The sequence below is a fragment of the Lepisma saccharinum genome, chromosome 15 (assembly GCF_977018435.1).
Source record: "Lepisma saccharinum chromosome 15, izLepSacc3.1, whole genome shotgun sequence".
Lineage (NCBI taxonomy): Eukaryota > Metazoa > Arthropoda > Insecta > Zygentoma > Lepismatidae > Lepisma > Lepisma saccharinum.
This window is the reverse complement of record NC_139243.1, coordinates 16,066,942-16,091,023: the sequence shown is the minus strand read 5'-3', so window position 1 is coordinate 16,091,023 and position 24,082 is coordinate 16,066,942. Positions and strand designations below refer to the sequence as shown.

The window sequence follows — 24,082 nt, the reverse complement described above, 5'->3', positions numbered from 1 at the left end:
CTGCCCCTGGCAACAGACACCGAATAGAAATATTAATGTACATTGATAATATCTTTTATCCAAAAAAAATGTGTGAATACAGTTGCTTTTTTTTATTATTCAACCTGTGGTGCAACAGCCCGTAAGGTTCAGGGCCTACCTAATGACTGCCTGCCTCAATCCCACATGCCTCAGCAGAGGTTGGCGATCATCCAACCAGTTACGGAATGTTGTGTGGTCAGCACAACAAACCCCCAGTTGTTGTTGTAGCTCTCCATGACTGGGTTATGCTACTCATTCAAAGCTCCCCAATTTTCTCACGATGGTGGGTGGCTATGGTCTCATGCACTGGCCGAAATCTCATGAGAAAAGTTTTTACACTTACCCCAGGAAACTTGAACCACCATGCTTTCCATACCCTGAGTCCAAAGCCTGATGTCTTAGACAACATGGGCACAGTGTAGGACAAATGCATTTGCTACGAGGTAAAAACAACAGAGTATCCTGAAGCTTATGGAGATGGCCATTTTTAGGATTGCTCAGAAGAACATGTGATGCTTATGGATTGATTGATCGACTGACTGATTTGGTGTTTTAAGTCCATTTTATTCACCTTAAGCCTCTTCGGGACTGGACCTAGAGTTTTAATGTAGGATCTGAACCAGTGCCTCCACTGGATATCGAACCCGTGACTCCTTGATTACGATGCTACCACTGCACCATCAGGGAGGCCCACTTATGGATTGATAATCATTTCACTTAACTGAAAACTATTTTTAAAAAAACATAAGTCATGGTAATATTTTAAATATCATAATACTTTATCCAGAATTTTGAACTCTTTGAGGTGGAGACTGAAATACAGGAGCACTTACAGGCATGTTGATATCTCAGAAAACCTAAAATATGTTAAGCATTTATATTTCAATTATCGAAATTTTATAAAGGAATTCTGCCATTTTACAATCACTTTGTTTTAATTTTACCTGTAAATATGTAGAGAATATTTATAGAAGCAATTTGTAATTTCTATGCCATTCATTTTTACAAATAATTAAAATCTTGAAAGCATTGTAAAGAAAGAGAAGGGTGAACGGTAGCATGTATTTGTGCCTAATAAATTTTATTGGAGTGGACATAGTGTGGCTGAAAATGTAAGGTGGTTACAAAACCTAAATCATGTTCTGAATTGTTTGAGGCATCCCCCAATTCTGACTACTGTGAATGAATTACTCTTACAAATGTTCAACCTCCAGACTGGTTCCCAGCCTTCAAGAGCCTTATGAGTGTGAGGTCATGTAAGAGCAGAGGTCGACCTTGATCACTGGGAATGAGGACGAGGCCTAAATGGAGTTCAGAGGCTGAGGCCAGGTAAGGCTGGAGGTTGACCTTGAGCTGTGACACTGTGCAGTGGCATCCCTTAGTCAAATGGGCATATCTGTTCACAAGCAGATATGGATGTAGTAAGTGTTGTTTACCCTACAACAGAAAGAAGAAGAAAAAGAAGAATGAGTGAATGTAATTGTGAGAGGGAATGACAACATATTGTCAATCTATTGATATGCATAAAGCTTTATAGCCACCCTAATGAAAATTTCAGCAAAAATATAAATATTTTTTGACTAAATGGTAAAAAATATTATGTATTTATTCTTGAAGGAATAATATACATTAAATTAGGCACACAAGAGAGGAGATGTACTACGTAGAACTTAAAGCAAAAAATGCAGGTTCAACAGGATTCCACACAGGTAAATCACCGGAAGCAAAAAATCAGCCGAACCCAGACCAGCTCGGTAGCTCAGTGATAAAGAAATGGCATGGAATGCCAGAGACCTGGGTTCGAGTCCTGGGGAGTATGTATTTCTTGCTGAAAGTTCTAAATAATAATATACATGTATTTACATTTTCATAAGTACATCACCATCAACAGTCTATTACACCCTCCTTCCATTTCATTGATTTGCACATGTCAGTCATTCTCATTATTTACTCAGAAAGTGAAACTACATTTGTACCATATTTTTTTCAGCTACCTGATCAAGGACTATGTGGAAGAACAGATACAAGATGTCCCAAGGTCAGTTCCACATTTGCCAGTGTCTGCAGGAATCTTAAGAGAACAAGAGCAGCCAAGAGAAATTACAGAATGTATTGGTAGAGAAGAGAAATATGAGGCTGAACCTGCACCCAAAATACTTGCTAGCAAGGCATATGTTGCTGGTTCCAAGCCTAATAACAGGACAAAGCAATGTATAGGCCCTATTTCCAACAAAACTTTCTCTGACAAACCAAATTTCATCATCCATGAACCACAGATGCTTTTTAATTATTCAGATTCCAAGAAAACCTTTGTCCATGGAGCTGAGCGTAATACACTTATGAGTGTTCACACCAAAGAGAAACCTTTTAACTGTTCAATTTGCAAAAAGGATTTTGCCCATGAAGATGGTCTTAAAGAACATGTGTTGATTCACACAAGAGAGAAGCCTTTCAATTGTTCAATTTGCAACAAAGATTTTGTTCAGAAAGTAGACCTCCGTGAGCATGTGAGGGTTCACACCAAGGAGAAGCCTTTCAATAGTTCAGGTTGCAATAAATATTTTGCCCGTAAAGGAGATCTTAGTAAACATATGAATGATCACTCAATAGACATGGCTTTCAATTGTTCAATTTGCAACAAAGGTTTTGCCCGTAAATATCATCTTAATGTGCATGTGAGGGTTCACACTGGAGAGAAGCCTTTTAATTGTTCAACTTGCAACAAAGGTTTTACCTGTAAAGGTTATCTTTATGAGCATGTGAAGGTTCACACTGGAGAGAAGCGTTTTAATTGTTCAATTTGCAACAAAGGTTTTGCCCGTAAAGATTATCTTAATGAGCATGTTAGAGTTCACACTAAAGAGAAGCCTTTCAATTGTTCAATTTGCAACAAAGATTTTGTTTGGAAAGTAGATCGTCATGTGCATATGAGGGTCCACACCAAAGAGAAGCTTTTCAATTGTTCAATTTGCAACAAAGGTTTTGCCCGTAAAGATTATCTTAATCAGCATGTTAGACTTCACACTGGAGAGAAGCCTTTTAATTGTTCAACTTGCAACAAAGGTTTTGCCCGTAAACGTTATCTTAATGAGCATGTGAAGGTTCACACTGGAGAGAAGCCTTTTAATTGTTCAATTTGCAACAAAGGTTTTGCCCGTAAAGATGTTCTTAATGAACATGTGAAGGTTCACACTGGAGAGAAGCCTTTTAATTGTTCAATTTGCAACAAAGGTTTTGCCCATAAAAATGTTCTTAATGAGCATGTTAGAGTTCACACTAAAGATAAGCCTTTCAATTGTTCAATTTGCAACAAAGGTTTTGCCCGTAAACGTTGTCTTAATGTGCATGTTAGGGTTCACACTGGAGAGAAGCCTTTTAATTGTTCAACTTGCAACAAAGGTTTTGTCCGTAAAGATTATCTTAATGAGCATGTGAAGGTTCACACTGGAGAGAAGCCTTTTAATTGTTCAATTTGCAACAAAGGTTTTGCCCGTAAAGATTATCTTAATGAGCATGTTAGAGTTCACACTAAAGAGAAACCTTTCAATTGTTCAATTTGCAACAAAGATTTTGTTTGGAAAGTAGATCTTCGTGTGCATATGAGGGTCCACACCAAAGAGAAGCCTTTCAATTGTTCATTTTGCAATAAATATTTTGCCCGTAAAAGAGATCTTAGGGTACATGTGAAGGTTCACACTGGAGAGAAGCCTTTCAATTGTTCAATTTGCAACAAAGGTTTTGCCCTTAAACGTCGTCTTAATGTGCATGTGATGGGTCACACTGGAGAGAAGCCTTTCAATTGTTCAATTTGCAACAAAGCTTTTGCCTCTAAAGGAAAGCTTAGTGTACATCTGACTGTTCACACTGGAGAGAAGCCTTTCAATTGTTCAATTTGCAATAAATATTTTGCCCGTAAAGATTATCTTATTCAACATGAGAGGGTTCACACTGGAGAGAAGCCTTTCAATTGTTCAATTTGCAACAAAGCTTTTGCCCGTAAAGAAGATCTTAGTATTCATTTGAATGTTCACTCAATAGAGAAGCCTTTCAATTGTTCAATTTGCAACAAACGTTTTGCCCGTAAATATCGTCTTATTCGACATGTGAGGGTTCACACTAAAGACAAGAATTTCAATTGTTCAATTTGCAACAAAGGTTTTACCCATAAGGATGATCTTATTCAACATGTGAGGGTTCACACTGAAGAGAAGGATTTAAATTGTTCAATTTGCAACAAAGATTTTTCCTGTAAAGATAATCTTAATGAGCATGTGAGGGTTCACACTAAAGAGAAACCTTTCCAATTCTTCAATTTGCAATAAATAATTTCCCCTTTTAAGAGATCTTACTGTACATATGAATATTAACTCAACCTAATGTACACATCAAGCTTGACAATATAGAGTAATATTTTAAATGTTCAACTTGCAACATAGGTTTTGGAAATGAAAGACGTCTTCATTGGCATATGTACATTCATGCTAAAGAGAAGCCTTTCAATTGTTCAATTTGTAATAAATGTTTTGGCTGCAAAGATAGCTTTAATAGACATATTAGGATGTTTCATATCAAGGAGAAACTGAATTTGTAACAAGATTTTCTTGTAATGATAACTTCAGCGTACATATGGGGACACACACACATAAAACACATGTCTATTATTGTTTAATTTGAATCAAATATTTTGTCTGCAGGCATAAAGGTATTATGCATGTGGGGAGATTACACACCAAACAGAAGTCATTGAGGAAGTATTGCAATCAGTGATCTGTATTGAATGTTTAGAAATCATACCATCAGTGTTTCTGAATGGAATTTTAAATAGAAATCTCTTAGCTCTGTGCATTCTCACATGCTTTAGGATCTTGACATCTGGATTATCAGAATCAATTGTCTGCACATCAGGAGGAATGTCTCTACATCCAGCAGTGATCTCAACCATGCTTTCAAACATGCCACCAATAGTTGATAGATAATACTGATATTTGATTTTTAACAGACAAACCATTTCTTATGCCTATTCCTTATAGGAACAGAGAAGGAAACTGTCATAGCAGGAGGCACTGTCACCTGAACATTGTGACCATTGTGGATAGGGATTTTTTTTTGCCTGCGCTGTGCACATTGTCACCTATGCACACATGACCATATTTCAGCAGATTACACAATACAACATGTTAAAATGATATTTAAAAACCACTGATGTATCTCGTAAGAAGATCTTTCTCTCACCAGCTGCTGATGCACTGAGAAAAATTAATATTGTAACATTTAATGTGAACTTAAAATTGATGAATTTAATTTTTGTTATTTGACTTTTTCCCCGATGTGCTTCTAAATATCAACAATATCAGCATTCCTACAGTACTTTTTTCACAAGCATTGCCAAAACCAAGGTTGGTGCTTCATAGGGTTACTAGATGTCCAGTTTTTGCCAGACATGTCCTACATTTAGCCTTATGGCCGGCGTCTGGGAGGAATTTGAAAAATATCAGAAATGTCCTACATTTTGAGCATCACATAATATTAGTTAGGAAAATATGAAACAGAAAAATATCTTACAAGTTATAAGTGTATGGATTGTGCTTCCAAACTCAATAGTGAAATTTATTTTCATTCAGTCAATGGACAAAACGATAAAAAAGTTTATCCTGCTATTAAACAAATGGGAAAACGGAAGCAATGAATGAACAAAGTTTTGAGACCAGTTTCTGATAACGTCACTGTTCAAAACCTGGACAGAATTTCTGATGGAAAAAGGTGTTGCCCATTCTTATTCAATATAATGTGGTTGTAAAGCAGAGGTATGGAGTACAAAGTTATTCATGGTGTCTGCCAGTATAGAAAGTAATGGAAGTCAAGAAAATGTAAATAAATCAACAAGTAAGTCAAGAAGTCAATAAAAAGGCAATAAATTTTTCTTGTGGTCAAGAATTTTTGCTATTGATTGGTTGATTTAGTTTATTTTACTTCACTTTTTTCTGTCCCTTTGGATAATCGTGAAGATGAGGATGAATGGTGGTAAGATAAGATGGATGAAGGGACAGTCACAAACATATAGGAACAGCTGACACAAGCTCCACATAAGATTATGCTGGCTGCGAGTTCAGACATTGAAGCCTCCCTTGTCTGCCAAACACATTCATGCAAGTAAGCAGATCTAATTCTCTTCTTAAATTCAGTTTTCATCTTAACTAGCCCTTTGGTAGGGGTTTTCATTAAATAAATATCTATTTTCTTAATTACTAATTTTCAACTTTACTAAAGTAGGGGTCGTATAAATAAATGTTAAGACAAACAGAAAAAAAGGTCTAGAAAAGTCTAGAAAAAGTCAAGAATGCTGAATGTTACTTTAGTAGACACCCTGTTATGAACTAAAAACTACCCAAGATGAAACTTCTGGAACCATTTTAAATTACGGTAATTGCTGAATATTTGTTTGCCATTACAGGTTATAATTGAAATGTTGAGAGACTATTTTCACTACCATCAGCACAACAGGCTCACAACAGAAACTATTTTTTCGTAAAGTGTGTAAATCTTAAATAATGTAGTAAGAGGTGCCTTGATTAGTATGATTGCAAGTTTTGAAATTTTGTATTTAAAAATTCATTAAGAATTCATTTTCTTAAAACTGAAAAGTGTCATTTTTTAACTACTTTCTAACGTGTTCTATAGAAATATGTTTTATTTATTGAGAATATTTTGTGTTCTACATTTTGAAGTCATGTCCTACATATTGGGTCAGTATATCGTAGTCACACCTCTCAGTGTGTCTGCAGTTGAAGACATCTGCAACTTATATTGCACTCTGGCGACCACAATGTAAGCTTCCGTCAGTGTGCTCTTTGATCAATGACATCTTGGTTCACTTCATAACAAGGAACAAACATTGATGAACAGCATGCGCATAACAATGGCCATCTTTACCCTTAACATTGAGTAAATTGAAAATACTTAAAGACATTGTTAAATGGATTTCACTATTGTCTTTGCCAGAATATTTAACATGATTTTGATGTGTCACTTGCCTCCTATTCCTATTTGAAGAAGTTAAGTTGAATTCGAGATGTTGTATTGTGTTTGTAACATACCCCAGGAATGATGCAATTGGTCTTCCAGTTACTTCGTGTGGTTCCATTCATGAACAGTGATATCTGAAGCAATTATATGTGTGGTTCCACACTTTTGAATCACACTGAATTTGTGATCAAGTTTGGATTTGTTTTAGGATTTCTCTGAGTGAATGAGAATGAATATATTGTTTTTTGCATGTTGAAGAATTCTGTAAGTTATAACATTATAACACCATTAAGCCTTGTTTCCATGATTATGAAAAACTAAATAAGCTGACCAAGGCAGTAATTTATTTTATTGAAAATATAAACTAAAACGTAACGTTTCAACCTTCTAGCAAGGTCTTCATCAGACTCTGTATCAAGTACAAAAGTAACAAGATACACAAAAAGGGGGTTATATATACACAAACATTACTTTCTCCAGACTATTAGAAAGTTGTTAGGAACTTTCTAGCAGGTGGCTTTCACTTTCCAACTGTACTCTCACCTAAAAGGCAAAACATAATTACTTTCATATAGAATGTGAAGAGATATTCATATAGAATATCTCACGTTCTTTTTCCTTCATTTTTCTCCCTTCTCCTCTCCTCTTTCTCTCTTGTCCTTTCCACTCTTTCTAACACCTTCTTCCATTCTTTGTTTAACTTAAGTTCCCCATTCCAGTTCATTATGTCTTCTTCACCTTTCTTCTCTATTTCCTTGGCTTCCTTCCATTTTCTCACTAGCATTCTCTTCTCCCTTCCTATCTGCTTAGCCTCATCCCACTCTATGTCATGTCCTGTTTCTCTCATGTGTTTAAATATTGCATTTCTCTCTCTCTTAAGTCGTACATCATCCCTATGTTGTTTGAACCTGTCTTTCTGCCTTTTTTTCGTTTCTCCTATGTACACACTCTGACATTCTTTACATTTCACTTCGTAGATAATCCCTTCCTCTTCCTCTTCTCTGTTCTCCTTTTTCTTGCTTGCATTCTTCGCTATTCCTAAGATGCTTCTCCCTCCCTTCCTGTAAGTTTTAATTCCCGTTTTCCTAAGCACTTTGCATATCTTTTCTGTGGTCTTCCCCATACTCCTTATTCCAAACCTTCTCTCCTCTTTTTCTTTCTCTTCCAATTCTCCCCTGCCCGTTTTCTTACTTCTCCTGTTTATGTCCAGTCTATCCTGCTTCTCATGGCCATTCTTTTCCAGCTGTTTCCATAGGCTATTTATTTTGCCTTCTTTTTCACATTCTTTCATGCATATTTTCTTGATTCTGTCCTCCATATTCTTTATAAAATTTCTTTTTGTCACCTCACTTACATCACTTCTTTTGTGGCAGAATACCCCTGCTGCACACTTCTTCTGATGCCAAGCGGTTTCAATTTCTTGTCCTCTCTTCCTTTGCATCAATATATCTAGGTAGCTTAATTTGTCTTCTTCTTCTATTTCAAGTTCCAATAATATCCCTCTTTCTTCATCTTGTATTTCTTTGGCAAAAATGTCGAGCTGCCTCTTCGTTTCCTTCCATATGCCAAAACAATCGTCCACATATCTTCAAAACAGAATTATTTTGTCACCTCCTTTTTCTATCACTTTCTTTTCCCATTCATTCATAACCAATTCAGCCAATGCTGGGCTTAGGCTAGAACCTATATTTAGTCCTTCACTCATTAACATTATTTTATCTCCCATTATACTGTAACCGTTATTCCAAATGGTTTCCAGCGCCTTCACTACCCTTTCACTATCCCATTCTCCTATAATTTCTTGTCCCATTCTCTTTTTAATAATGTCCAAAACGTGTCCCCTCTTGATGCTCGGGAACATACTTTTCACGTCTAAGCTAAACATTGTCGTCTTCATCTCATTTAACTTAAGTCCTTTTATGAGGTCTACTACTTGTTCACTGTTCTTAACTGCTCTGCTTTCTTGCTGTGTTACTAACACTTCAATAACTTCCTTTAATTTATTTTCCAAGGGTTCCAAAATATTGTTTCTGCAGTTCATTACTGGTCTTAACTTTATCCCCTCTTTGTGTATCTTTGGAAAGCCTTTCAAACTAGGTAATATGTAATATAATTTAAAAAAATCCATTCTTGAGAAATCAGCATATAATTTCATTGGTTCATGTGAACTGCCAGAATCTTAAAAATATGTTTTGTGTTCTATTTTGCACTCTGTATGTAATATCCTGTCTTTTTATAATAGAAGATTATATATGACTGTATTACTTATTTTATTGTGAATACATCAAAATGTTGGTGTTGAAGCACAGTTCAAAGTATTCATCACATTAAATTTCCATATATTATGTGCATATGAGGTTTCACATCAAAAATAATACTTTTAGTTGTTTAATTTTGAACATAGATTTTACCCATGAAGAAACTTCATATACAGAGTGTCCGAAAAGTCACTCAACCTTGTGTTTACGACCGTATAATGGAATAGCGAAACGGAATGAGAAGAAACACTTTCTGCCAAGAGAATGTCCTGTTTATTGGGAATATTTAGAGAGATAAACATATGTAAGAACATGCATGTTTTAATAACAAATAAGCAAAGTGTTGCCAAAGGTGGAAATTTCTTTTTTGCAAATCATGTGCATTTTTCACAGAACTCTCTGAGGTAAATTATTGCAACATTTCACAATACCAATGAACAATTTGGATGGCCATCTCTTGAATTTGACAGACAAAGAACTTTGATGAAGTTTCAAAAACATTGCACAACGGAACAAATGGGCTGTTCCAAAAATCGATGTTTTCACAATATTACGAGGTATTCTGGCAGCAAAACATTTAGTTCATGTTTTATAATAAAATAAATTCTGCCTTGTTCAACAGCTGGTATTCATTATGTAGCTTACGTGTAGCAAAGGTCAGCAGAATTTAGAATAAAGGTAATTCCAAATAGATAAATTATTGAATATTTATTGAATATCAAAAACATATTATGTATCCAGTTGGTGAATATTAAAGAGTAGTAGGAGGAAAGTAGTAATAAATCTTACATAACTCTCCTTTGGTACTGTCATTCAAAGTGGTTTGATCCGAAATTAATCCTTGCCTTCCAATTAGTTTGGCGGACATAAATAACCCTTGATTAAACAAGTATATTTCCATTATTTAATTTTAGTTGCTGTATTATTTCATTATTTAATTTAAGTCTTTTGGGAGGGGTGGTTCTGAATCCCATGATTCCCCCCAGTAAATACATCCTTGCTGCACAAGTATTGATCATATACGATTAGCAGTAATCAGAAGGCTACACTTTAAAAGTAGCTGTAGCTACTCTTTGTTACGGCTACATCTACATTTACCAAAGGAAAGGTTTGTCCTGTGTGATACTTTCTGCTTTACTACTTTTTAATAAGAAATAAACCAATCATATGGTTATTCGAAAGAATCACTTAGTAGTTGTACTTGCTAGATAATAGTTTCCGATCTTAGGAGGGGTGTCCCATAAGTAGTGATAAGGTTCCCATAGTTCAATCTGAAAAAAAAATTGGGGATTTGAAAAAGCAATTCTTTGTAAGTGTATATGCAAAGCAGTGTCCAGTTCTAACCTATTCTTCTGTGCAGGAGCTAGAAGTGTGGTAAGTGCATGCACACAGCCACAACCTCAATGCAACTTGCACGAAAGTTTACGCACAAATAATGTATGCCATGCAAACTGGAATGCTGCCTGCATATCTTTCCGCAGCAGAACAGGATGACTTCGGGTGTGTGTACAAAACCCTGTCTTCAAACACTTGTTCCAACAATGCCAGAAAATTTGCGGCAACGAATTATTGATGCTTGTGCCTCTATCACTCCTGACATTTTGGGACGAACAGTGTGGAGCTTCAGACACCGTGTTTTGAAATGCATTGAAGAGAAAAGTCATCATTTTGAACATTTGCTCCTTTAAACATTTATTTGTGTACCTCAAATGATAACTAATTTGTAGTAACATACTTAATTTTGTTGTTCTTATGAAATTGTTCCTTGAAACCAAAGAGCTGGAGCAAATTAATATTATTTATTGTTACATAAAAAGATAAATTGCAAACAATTTTCTTTTTCCAAATTCTTGGCACACATTTTTTGAATAAAATTTGCTTTTGCTATGTTCTCAAGGAAACCAAAACTGTTATTACATAAAGGGAACAAAATGAAACTGAAACTACCAAATATTTATAAATGTTCGAAGGTTACAATTTTTTCACAAAATTTTTCGAACAAATAATACATCTTATTCAACACGGAATCCAAATATGTAAAATGAATGGGGGTGTTCCATTTGAAATTTCACATTTATCCCCCACCCCCCTAAGGGGTGGATGGCGTCAACGAAATTTTTGCGGCATTGACTTACAATAGTATGAAACTTTTTTATCTGTGCAATTTTTTGATTGGATGCATTCTGCATGCGATATTCCATACTGTCATTATAAATGGACCACCTGGTATACCATACCGGTTCATTGAATTAAATTAGAATTTTTGGATTCAATGGAATCACACATGCCCATTGTTTAGTTATTATATGTGGGTGTTGTGAGGTGGTAATATATAATGTTGAAATAGAGAAAGCATCTGCTTGTACCTTTGAATTTTTGGAAAGTTTGCCTTGTAAACTTTGACTTATACTTGAATTTTATCATAGACCTAGAGTGGTCACCCTGTATATTGATCTAGTAGAGTTCCTCTTTATCACTTCTGAACCAAGATCTGCACTAGCAGATTTTTATTTTTTGCCAATCCCGAGTTGTACTGTACTTTTTGGAATTTTCTGTTACTCAGATGTTCTTCAGAGATAAATGTTCTAAATTCTACATGAGCTTTGAAGCGTATCATTAGTATTAATCAATAGTAATTTAATTCTGCCTATATTGTGAAGGGGAGTCCCATATTAGATGCATACTTTTTTACATAGAGGATTTTCTTCAATTCTGTACCCTAAACATGGGGTTTGAAAGGCAAAACGATCTTGAATGCAGACAATGGCAGTGAGTTTCAGTTTCAAAGAACAAGATGGCTAATGGAATGGGCTTGGAAAGTGAGTCATGTTTCAGTGAGTGCAATAGTGTTCAAGAGTTTGGCATGTTTTCACAGTCATTGACTGACAGCCTGTCAACCAAGGAGTGTGAGTACATGGGCACTCTAGTTCTTTGGTTGAGGCCAAGAACCAAAAGGGAACACTTGTTTCAGTGGAGTTCCTCCTGGAAGATGTAGAACACTCAAGAACTGACATTCTGTGATTACAGATGCATTTTCTGATGGTGATCATTTCCTGCCTGTTCGAGTCATACTAAAGGTTTTTTCGTTTTCTGAATCTTTTGTTTCTTGACTTAAGCAATAAAGACTTATGTCATAATTTATTTATTTCTTTTCACTGGGGAATTTACCATATGTTACTGTTGGGCCTCACCGATGGGGCAGTGGTAGAGTCGTCGCCTTGTAATCAAGGGGTTCCAGGTTAGATACCCGCTGGAGGCACATAGTGTTTCGGATCCCAGGCACATAGTGTTTTGGATCCCAGTTTAAAAAAACTGTAGGTCCAGTCCCAATTAGCCTTAATGTGCATAAAGTGGACTCAAAACAACAAATCAATCAATCATATGTCACTGTTCAGCATATTAAGAACAATTTTTATGGAACACAGGCAATAAACCCCACCAAGCAACTTCTTTACTTCTTCGTAGCCCAAAGTTGAATATCACCGCACCAAAAGGTGGCAAGATTCCAAGGCATTTTTTTTTCAGCATTCACATTCAGTAATAAATCTGGAGTCTGGCCTGTCAAATTTTGACTGTCAGAGCTAAAGCTCTATGTTCTCACACCTACACTAGGCTATAAATCTAGGTACATCCTTTCATCAAATGCAGCACATTTTTCATTTTTATGAATTTTTTAATAATATATAGTTTATTTGTACCTAATTAATATAAAAGTTAGAGTAGACAGTATTTCATTTTATTGTGTCACTATTTTTGCTTCCGTACCGCACCAGTATTGAGCAAATATATTAACAGTAATTATAATCAAAAGGCTACACTTTAAAAGTAGCTTCTCTACAGCTACAGCTAATTTTCGAAAAATGTAGCTTTGTTCTACATTTACCAAAAAGATGCTTTGTTCTGTTTCTGCTTTACTACTTTTGCATAAGAAATAAACCAACCATATGGATATTCAAAATATTCGCTTAGCACTTGTACTTACTAGATAATTGTTTCCGTTATTATTAACATGAGACTCTTAATGGCAACAGGCAGGACAAGCGCCCACCCAAAAATTCCTGTGCCCACCCGATTGCCCACCCAATCCAATTCAATACGTACATATACTTAGGGATATATGAATGATTCAATAAATAAGTGTATTCTGGTGTTCTTAACATGTATTTTTAACTTGTGAATATTATCTATGCTAGAAATGTTCACATATTATTAACCCTTAAAAAGCCAATTTTGTCATTAGAAAGTGAAAGTATTTACTAGAACTGTTCAAAAAAACTGTGATCAAATGAACGCTTGCATGATTAAAAGAAGCTAGTATGCTTAGGAGTCTCAAAATTATGCAAGGTATGATCAAGATTAGATCATAATTTAGGGTGAACTTGAGGACTGAAGCTCCGGACATTCACTGGGAAAGACTGCTTTGAAAACTACCACATAATGAAAAAAAAAAAAAAATAGGTACTTCGAATGTGGTAAAAATATAATAACAAACTACACCATGTAACTTAGCGAGAATTTATAACTGAAACTGTGTAGAAGGGATTGGAGTGAGGTCTTGGTGCTGTAAGCTCCGGGCCTCCACATATGTATATAAATCCCGGCCTGGGTATGGTTAAAATAATCTCCAAATAAACAAATAAAAATGTCATCTTAGTGTTGCTTCCTCCAGGAACACAATAAATTATTTCGACTTTATAATTATTATTAGAATAATTTAATCAAGAAGACTTAGATGGGAAGGCCATGTGACACAAATGGCAGAGGAAATAATAGTTTATAGAATTCTTGTAGGGAAACTTGATGGTAAGAGACCTGTAGGAAGGCCAAGACGAGGATGGAGGGATAACGTTGAGATGGACCTAAAGGAAATCAGTAAGGATGGAAAAGATTGGATGGATCCTGCCCAGGATAGGGACAATGGAAAGCTTGTGTTGCTGCAGCCATATACCTTAGGGTTTAAGTATGCTAGAGAGTATAGTATAGTTTTAATTAACTCTGCATTGAAATTCCAGAAGTGTCACTTTTTTATTTGATTACAATTTTTATAAACCTGTCATCTTCAAATATCAATATGGTATGTGGAATATCAACTTTATATTTGTTCTACTGATAAGAATGAATCACAATAATCACTACAATACTGAAGTGAATAAATTTTAATGAAGCAGTTATGTATGGAAAAAGCTACAGAATTATTCAATTGCTAATGAGTGGCTTAAGCCCACTTTTATGCTCAGATCGGCTAATTGGGACTAACCCTACAGTTTAACATGTAGTCCGAACCAGTGTGCATTGAGCTTCCACGAGAGGAGGGGGAGTCGAACACATGAGCTCTTCATTATAATGCAACAGCGTTATGCCATTGGGGAAAAATATACAGAAAGAACTCTCACGAAACATATAATTTTATCACCCCAGAAGATGCGTCCATTTAGAAGGTGATAGACTGAGCTAAATATTTGAGACTTTCTGAAAACAACATGATTGTTCACGGAATTAGCTGCCTTGATCCACTAATGAAACACTTAGCGATTGAAACTACCACCTCAACTTTCTAAGAGGTATGAACTAATGAAACTCCATTTTTGCAAGAGTAAGTTGTGGTTGATTTGTTTTATTTTATGTCATTTTTTCTGCTAATTTTGATAATGATGACGATAAGGTTCAATGGTAATTAGATGAAAGTAACGAAGGAGCAAAACAAACACATGCTGACACTCAAAATATAAGGGGGGGTGATGTGTGTGTACACAAAATGGTATTTTGAGGTCACAGAGGGATTTTTTTTTTTTGCATTGTTAGGGAAATGTGATGTATAGGATTGTGCAAAGATTTGGGTGTTATCATTCAGTAAACATTTCATATTTAGTAGCTGATGAGATGAAATGGAAGAAATTTGGTCATTTCTCACAAAGGTAAGCCATTTTTTTGTCATTATAACTAAAATTTGTTTCAATTTTCAAAAACTAAAACAATGTGAAAATCTTAAACACAGAAGGAACAGTAAAAATGCATGTAAGAATAAAACAGATTTTAAATTTATAACACCGAATTCTACCCTAAACCACAAAAAATAGCACCGATTTGCAGTAGAAAATAACATCGATAAATTAGGGAAAAATAAAACGAAAACTTCATGTCCCTACTTATGAGTAGACCTCGGATTTTTAGGTTCTAAAAAGTTTGCTTTTAGGTTCCTTAAATAGGTCTAAAAATCTTGAAATAGGTCCCAAAAATTCTGAAATAGGTTTTAAAAATATTAAATTAGGCTAAAAAATCCTGAAGTATAGGTTCCAAAGAATTTAAATGGTACAAAATTCCTGAAAATTGCTGATTAGATAGATTCATTAAAAAAATCACAAGAACCATAAGATGTTTTAGTAGGTATATATAACAAACAAATGTTAATTTTCTAACCAAATTTTTATTTGTATGCACAGTTTTGAAAATTATCCACAAATTATTGTAGTGGTACTATACTTTTGCTGTCAGCAGAAGTTGTATGTTGGTATGGAAAATGAATTATGTATTGCTGCACAATATCAGGTTCGCTACTCACTGGGAATTCTTTGAATTCCTGGAATTATGCGTGAATTATTGGCTCTGGGAATGATGCTTGAATTTTGGTAGAACATGAAAAAGAGGTACAAGCAGAGGTTTTATTTTATCTTTATCTTTTAATTAACTTTCAACTGAAACATAGTCAGTGGTAAAACATTACTTCTCAAGGCGTGAATGCTACAAAAGGACCGAACTGACACGAAAGTGAGCAAGACCACACGTATCAGAAATTTGCACCTTGGACTGTGCAGGTAGTGGCGACGATTAGAGGGGACAGTTCCCCCCATCATATTTTGCCACTTCTTACCCCCGCACTATGGCCTCTTTATGCTATGCCTTTTCTAACAAGAAAAATAATATTGTCCTTGCCCCTTAAACGTTGGCACCCAATCGCCACTACTACAAACATTCAGATAAATTTGTCAGTTGTAAAAACCTTATAAGCTAAAAAAAAAGAAGTGACCCCCAAGGAGTAAGAAACAACTTTCAGTCAAAAACCCGTACCATGAAAAGACTATGCTCAGGAACATGCATTTAAGTTATGAGAAATTTCAGAATGTGATTAGCATGTATGGCTGCGCATGGGTAAACACTTCCTTGAAATAATTGTGTACATCAGAGAGAAAGCGAAAGGAAATGGAACAAGATGCGAGAATATATTAGAAAAGAATAAAGAGGAAAACAAAAAAAGGAAAGGGAAAAGAAGTAAAGTTCGTTAAAGTTATGCAGACAGTTCGTTAAAGTTATGCGTTCTGTCTAAACTTCACTGAGGCAAGGAGATATTTTCGGGCAGGGTTGTAGTTCAAATTTTCATATCCATCACATTGACAAGGAAATGTCCCAACTGGAGACTGGCTGGCACGCTCGCAGAAATTATGTTGTCTGCTTGAGTTTGTTATGTGCAAAACTATTGTTTTGAATCTGAGCCTGGGCAGCTTTATTCTCCCTTGAGAACAGAGGATCGTTGTTCAGGACGAGGGCGAGAGTCTCGTTGGGGGTTTTAAATTTTGAAATGCCTGAAGTTCCATGATTAGCTGCATGTCACCGCCCCCCCCCCCCCCCCCCGCTTCTCTAAATTTCAACCGTCAAGCTGAACGTGAAATGATGGTGACATGAGCCGAATGTGGACTGGATGGATATCAGAGTTTATTGCAGGAACACACTGGCTTCTTTCTCTCGAAGTAGGTGCGGTGATCTATTATATATGCAGGGCTTCATGGGAAAGAATGCTGGTTCGTTTGAGACGGCTGTCCTTTTCTCAGAGCAGAAAAATGAGATCTTTGGGAAGTGCGTACAAAGACCGATGGTAATGATAAAAGGTAATTGGTACATCGGTCATACATCCTCCTGCTCCCGAATAAAATTTGCTGAATGGTACTGAAGCAAATTTTTCAGCTTGCTGTTGTGGTACCTCATGCAGGACTTTTGATGTTTCTTGCCTCATGTTGTTGGCTTAGGTCAGAATTTAACCCTATCACCCTTAGACTTAAGTGTTGGGGTCACATCTGCCTCTTATTGGCAAGTCTGCCTGTTTCATTCTTTTTCCCTTTGCTGTTGTTCTCTGCTGCTGTCCTCCTCCTGCCTGGATTGGCTCTGGGCAAGTGAGTGGTGCCCCCACTGCGCCACCTGGTGTCCATGGCATCTTCTTCTGCCATCTGGCATGGTAGGCTGGAGTACTCGTACTGGAAAATGTGTCCGGGAATTACGGTAATTGTTGAATATTTGTTTGCCATTAGAGGTCATAATTCAAATGTTGAGAGACTACTTTCACTACCATCAGCACAACAGGCTCACGAGAGACATTATTTTTTCATAAAGTCTGTAAAATATTTGGTACTGGTCCCTGCTGTCCACTCTAACATAAATATAGTTTCACTAAACCTGAAATTTTGATAGAAATTGTCTCCTTTGGGAAGTACCACTTAAATCATGTAGTGAGAGGTGCATTTATTAGTATGATTGCAAGTTTTGGAATTTTGCATTTAAAAATTCATTAAGAATTCACTTTCTTAAAACTGAAAATGTAATTTTTAACTACTTTCTAACGTGTTCTATAGAAATATGTATTATTTATTGAGAATGTTTTGTGTCCTAAATTTTGACTTAATGTCCTACATATTGGGCCAGTATATCCTACATTACCCTTACTGGTAACCCTAGTGCTTCATAGTGACCACACACACTTTCCCTTTGCAACAATTTGTGGATGAGTTTCACCACTGCGCTACGAACAATTGGCCGGCCACCTCTCAGTGTGTTTGCAGTTGAAGAGATTGCAACTTTCCTTGCACTCTGTCCACCACAATGTAAGCTAGTGTCAATGTGCTCCTTGATCAATGACATCTTGGTTCACTTCATAACAAGGAACAAACATTGATGAACAGCATGCACATAACAATGGCAGTCTTTACCCTTAACATTGAGTAAATTGAAAATGCTTAAAGACATTGTTAAATGGATTTCAGTTGAATTCAAGATTTGGTTTGTAACATAACTCAGAGATGACGCAATTGGTCTTCCAGTTACTTCGTGTGGTTCCATTCATGTACAGTGATATCTGAAGCAATTATATGGGTGGTTCTACACTTTTGAATCACACTGAATTTGTGATCAAGTTTGGGTTTCTTTTAGAGTTACTCTGAGTGAATGAGAATGAAAATACTGTTTTATGCATGTTGAAGAATTCTGTAAGTTATAACATGTAATATATTTAAAAAAATTCCATTCTTGAGAAATCAGCATATAATTTCACTGGTTCATGTGAACTGCCAGAATCTTAAAAATATGTTTTGTTTTCTATCTTGCACTCTGTATGTAATATCCTGTCTTTTTATAATAGAATATTATATATGACTGTATTATTTATTTTATTGTGAATACATCAAAATGTTGGTGTTGAAACACAGTTCTAAGTATTCATCACATTAAATTTCCATATATTATGTGCATATGAGGTTTCACATCAAAAATGATACTTTTAATTGTTTAATTTTGAACATAGATTTTACCCATGAAGATACTTAATATGCATATGAGACTTCATAACAAAAGACAATGCAAATGGAACAAATGTGACCTGCACCGAAGAAGAAAGGACAGCATGATACAAAAACTATCAGTTTTATCTTCCTATAGCATTCATGTGTAGTTTCTGTAAAGATGTTTCAACCAAATGAATGAATACTTTACTTGAACTTCAGATTTATTGAATATCATGATTAGGACAGAGTTTAGACTACTTCCAATAATCTTATAGTCTCTCCCCCCCCCCCACCGATCGTGATGGTACAACACTAACAATTATACACGTTCAGAACATTTATACATACTGAAATATATGTTTTCTGCAGCAACTATACTTAATCAGGGTGGCTAATTATGCTTGAATTCTGTGTAAAAAATTGCAACTTTTGTAAATCCAAATTAATTCATACATTTACAAATGACTCGATGTAAGTTTTTCACAGTTTAGCTTTTCTTTTTATCGAGGAAGGAAAGAAATTAAAGCTGCGTTGAAAATATAACAGAATTCTCTCTCAATACGTTTACTTTGTTAGTATCTGACAGGCAGATTATTGCAAGATTTCATGACCACTTGAAACTGTAGTGTTACGAGCCGGAAATCAAATGGTATGTCATCACAAAAATGCCAGCCAGCTCCCGGGTTATGAGAGGTGATGAATGGAGTGTGAGGAGATTGGGCAAGGTGAGCGGTTGGTCTAAGTGGTGTGACTCGTGAAGTGTATCCATGGAAAGGTTGGGGAGTGTCCAAAGTACACACCATCAATGGACCACACAGAGCCAATGCGACCAAACTGACAGACCAGATCAGGTACAGTGATGGCACTAGTAACTTAAGTGTCAGTGTTTAGTAGTTCAAACATCAATCAGTCAAGATATCATGAAGTTGATTGTGTACATTTCAGTTTGAAAGTCTTATACAATTAACCATTTTTCGTAAAATATCATATTCTGTAACATTTATGACTTCTGTTTGTACATGTATTTCAAGCCTGAGTATCTGAAATGGCAAATGTAAACTCCTCACTTTAAATTGAATATATTAAATAGTATATATACACCATACCGTTTCATTGAATTAAATTAGAATTTTATGATTCAATGCAATCAAACAAGCCCATTATTTTGTTAATATATGTGTGTGTGTTTGTCTGTGGGTGGTGTGAGGTGGTACTATATAATGTTGAAATAGAGAAAGCATCTGCTTGTACCTTTGAATTTTTGGAAAGTTTGCCTTGAAAACTAGATATTTCAAGTATATTGTATTTTATAATGATCCAACAGTGACCACTCTGTATCGATCTAGTAGAGTTCTTCTTTATCACATTTCAGCCAAGATCTGCACCAGTATTTTTTTTTCCGCCAATACCAAGTTGCACTGTACCTTTTGGAATTTTCATTTACTCAGATATTGTTCAGAGATAAATGTTCTTAATGCTACATGAGCTTTGAAGTGTATCATTAGTATTAATCCATAGTAATTTTATTCTGCCTATATTGTGAGTCCCATATTATATGCATACCTTTTTATATAAAGGATTTTCTTCAATTCTGTACCCTAAACATGGGTTTTCAGAGGCAAAACGATCTGTTCTTGAAATCACACAAATGCAGTGAGCTTCCTTTACAAGGAAAAAGATTGCTAAAGAAATGGGCTTGGGAAGTGAGTCATGTTTCACTGAGTGCAATAGTGTTCAATAGTTCAGCATGTTTTCACAGTCACTGACTGACAGCCTGTCAACCAAGGAGTGTGAGTACATGGACACTCTAGTTCTTTGATTGAGGCCAAGAACCAAAAAGGAACACTTGTTCGTTCCAGTGGAGTTCGTTCTGGCATTCTGTGATTACCCAGATGCATATCCAATATGAAATATTGTCTCAAGATTAGGATCAATCTTATCATTTACAGCAGTTATTATTATAATTTTTATTACCTCAGAGGGTATAACAAGTGCTCAACCAACATTATTCAACCTACAACAAGCGTCATCAATTGAATGATATCAAATATCCCCTCCTTCCGAGCATACATACTCAGAACTTCCGATACTACTTATTAACAACTAATTTTTAAGGTGGCAGAAAAGTGCATTGAATTTAAGCTTCAAATATAAGGATTACCCTTCCTTAAAAGTGGCAACCTGAAATCAAATAGGACTACAAGATAGATCCTCTCCACTAATAGAACAAATAATATTCTTCCATGACCACACAATATTAATTTTAATTATAATTACAGTATTAGTAGGAAATCTAATAACATCATTATTTAATAATAAATTAACAAACCGAATGCTTTCAGAAGGACAAGTGCTAGAAACAATATGAACAATTATACCTGCAATTACTCTAGTTTTTGTTGCGCTACCCTCATTACGTTTATTATACTTATTAGATTAAATTAATCAACCTTCATTAACCCTAAAAACTATTGGGCATCAATGATACTGAAGCTATGAATACTCAGATTTTATAAAAGCAGAATTGACTCATACATGGCCCCGACAAATGAAATAACATAAGCTCATTTCGATTATTAGATGTGGATAACCGAACAGTATTACCAATTAATATAGATATCAGAGTACTAACTACATCTGCAGATGTATTACATTCATGAGCCATACCATCCATAGGAATTAAAGTAGATGCCACTCCATGGTGGCTTAACCAAGCAGGAGTAAACATTAGTCGAATTGGTCTATTTTTTGGACAATGTTCAGAAATTTGTGGATCTAATCATAGATTTATATCAATTATTATTGAAACTACAACTCACAAATCTTTTATTAATTGATTAATATAAATTATACAAGAATCATTAGATGACTGAGAAGTAAGTAATGGTCTCTTAAACCACAAAATAGTAATATAACAACTACTTCTAATGAAAAAGAGTTAGTTAATACATAACATAGGAGTGTCAAACCTAAATTATCCTTATGGATACTTTTTTATCCCACAAATATATCCATTAAACTGAATTATTCTATTTACAACATTTATATTAATTTATTTTCTATTTATAATTGTTAACTACTATAATTATAATAAATTATTAAATAATAACAATTTTAAAATTGAAAATAAACCAAAAATTAAATACTGAAAATGATAACAAGATTATTCTCGCCATTCGACCCAACATCATCAATTATAAATTTATCACTAAATTGAATAAGAACATTCCTGGGATTATTAATAATCCCAACTCCATTTTGATTAATACAGTCACGGACCTCTATGTTATATAACATAATAATAATAAAATTACATGAAGAATTCAAAACATTTTTAGGAATAATTAATCACCAAGGAAGAACTCTAATATTCATTAGTATATTTTCAATAATTTTATTCAATAATTCAATAGGATTACTCCCCTATGTATTTACTAGATCAAGTCACTTAGTTTTTACCCTAACCTTAGCCCTACCAATATGATTATCATTTATAATATTTGGGTGAATTAACAATACAAAACATATATTAGCACACCTCATGCCGGAAGGTGTACCAGCACTATTAGTACAAATTATAGTAGGTGTTGAAATAATTAGAAATTTAATTCGTCCAATAACGCTATCAGTGCGATTAGCAGCAAATATAATAGTCGGACACCTAATAATATCAATAATTGGAAATACAGGAACAATATTAGAAATTATTGGACTTTCAATATTAATTTTAACTAATTATTAATACTAATTATTATAGAAACAGCCGTAGCATTTATTCATCTTATGTATTTGCATTATTAATTGCTATTTATTCCAGAGAATCAAAGAAACTAATGTCAACAAACCAAAACCACCCATATCACCTAGTAGATCAGAGCCCGTGACCAGCAACAGGAGCTGTTAGAGCAATAATATTAACAATAGGTATAATTAGATGATTTCACCAACAAAATATAATACTATTATTAATAGGAGTAACAGCTATACCCCTTACAATAATTCAATGATGACGAGACATTTCATGAGAAGGAACATATCAAGGATTACATACAAATCAAGTTATAATAGGACTATGATGGGGTATAATCCTATTTATTATTTCAGAAGTATTATTTTTCGTGTCATTCTTTTGAGCGTTTTTCCATAGAAGTTTACCCCCAACAATTGAACTAGGAATTTTATGACCACCAAAGGGAATCTCCCCATTTAATCCAATACAAGTACCTTTATTAAATACAGCAATTCTACTAGCCTCAGGAGTAACAGTAACATGGGCCCACCATGGCTTATTAGAAAAAAATCATTCACATGCAACTCAAGCACTTATACTAATACTAACATTAATATTAGGAGTATATTTTACTATTCTTCAGGCATATGAATATTATGAATCCCCATTTACTATTGCTGACACAGTATATGGATCCACAATCTTTATGGCAACAGGATTTCATGGACTACATGTTATTATTGGATCAACATTCCTAGGAGTATGCTTAGTTCGACATATCTTATGCCACTTTTCACCAACACATCACTTTGGATTTGAAGCAGCAGCATGATATTGACACTTCGTAGACGTAGTATGATTATTCCTTTATATTTCAATTTATTGATGAGGTAGATAATATTTACTTAGTATATTTAAAGTACACTTAACTTCCAATTAAAAAGATTATAATGAAATAAAGTAAATAATTAATATAATTATAAGTACCTCATTAATTATTATAATAATTACCTCAATTGTAATAATATTATCCACACTACTATCAAAAAAACGATTACAGACCGAGAAAAAAGATCACCATTTGAGTGTGGGTTTGACCCAAAATCCTCAGAACGAATTCCATTTTCTATAAAATTCTTCCTAATTGCAGTATTTTTTTTCATTTTTGATGTAGAAATTGTGTTACTACTACCAATAACAGTTATTATTACTAACTCAAAACTAATATATTGATTATGTGTTAGATTCTTATTTTTATTAATCTTACTTTTAGGTCTATATCATGAATGAACCCAAGGATCACTAGAATGAGCATGCTGGAGTAATAGTTAATAATAACATTTGAGTTGCATTCAAAAAGATTGAATAATTCAATTTACTTTATTAAGCAAGAAGCAAAAGCAATCAGCTTCGACCTGAATAAATTGGTATAGATTACCCTTGCTTACTTAACTGAAGCCAAAGGAAGGTGGCATATTAATGTTAATAATAAAATTAGGATTAACTCC

General features: G+C 34.7%; 1 protein-coding gene across 7 annotated transcripts in view; it reads left to right on the top strand.

Annotated features, from left to right (window-relative positions):
- LOC145999612 (uncharacterized) overlaps positions 1-24,082 on the top strand; it is a 308,818-nt gene that overhangs the window by 237,114 nt on the left and 47,622 nt on the right. For 3 of the 7 annotated variants that reach the window (XM_083136681.1, XM_083136683.1, XM_083136682.1), the window contains exon 4: positions 2,012-7,472. The exons of 3 other annotated variants lie outside the window; for them this stretch is intronic. In XM_083136681.1, coding sequence (XP_082992807.1) covers positions 2,012-4,343 — 2,332 coding nt within the window. In that variant the 3' untranslated portion in view covers positions 4,344-7,472. Of the gene's footprint in view, positions 1-2,011; positions 7,473-24,082 lie in introns of those variants that run through there. One more of the 7 variants, XM_083136686.1, reaches the window with a different exon arrangement.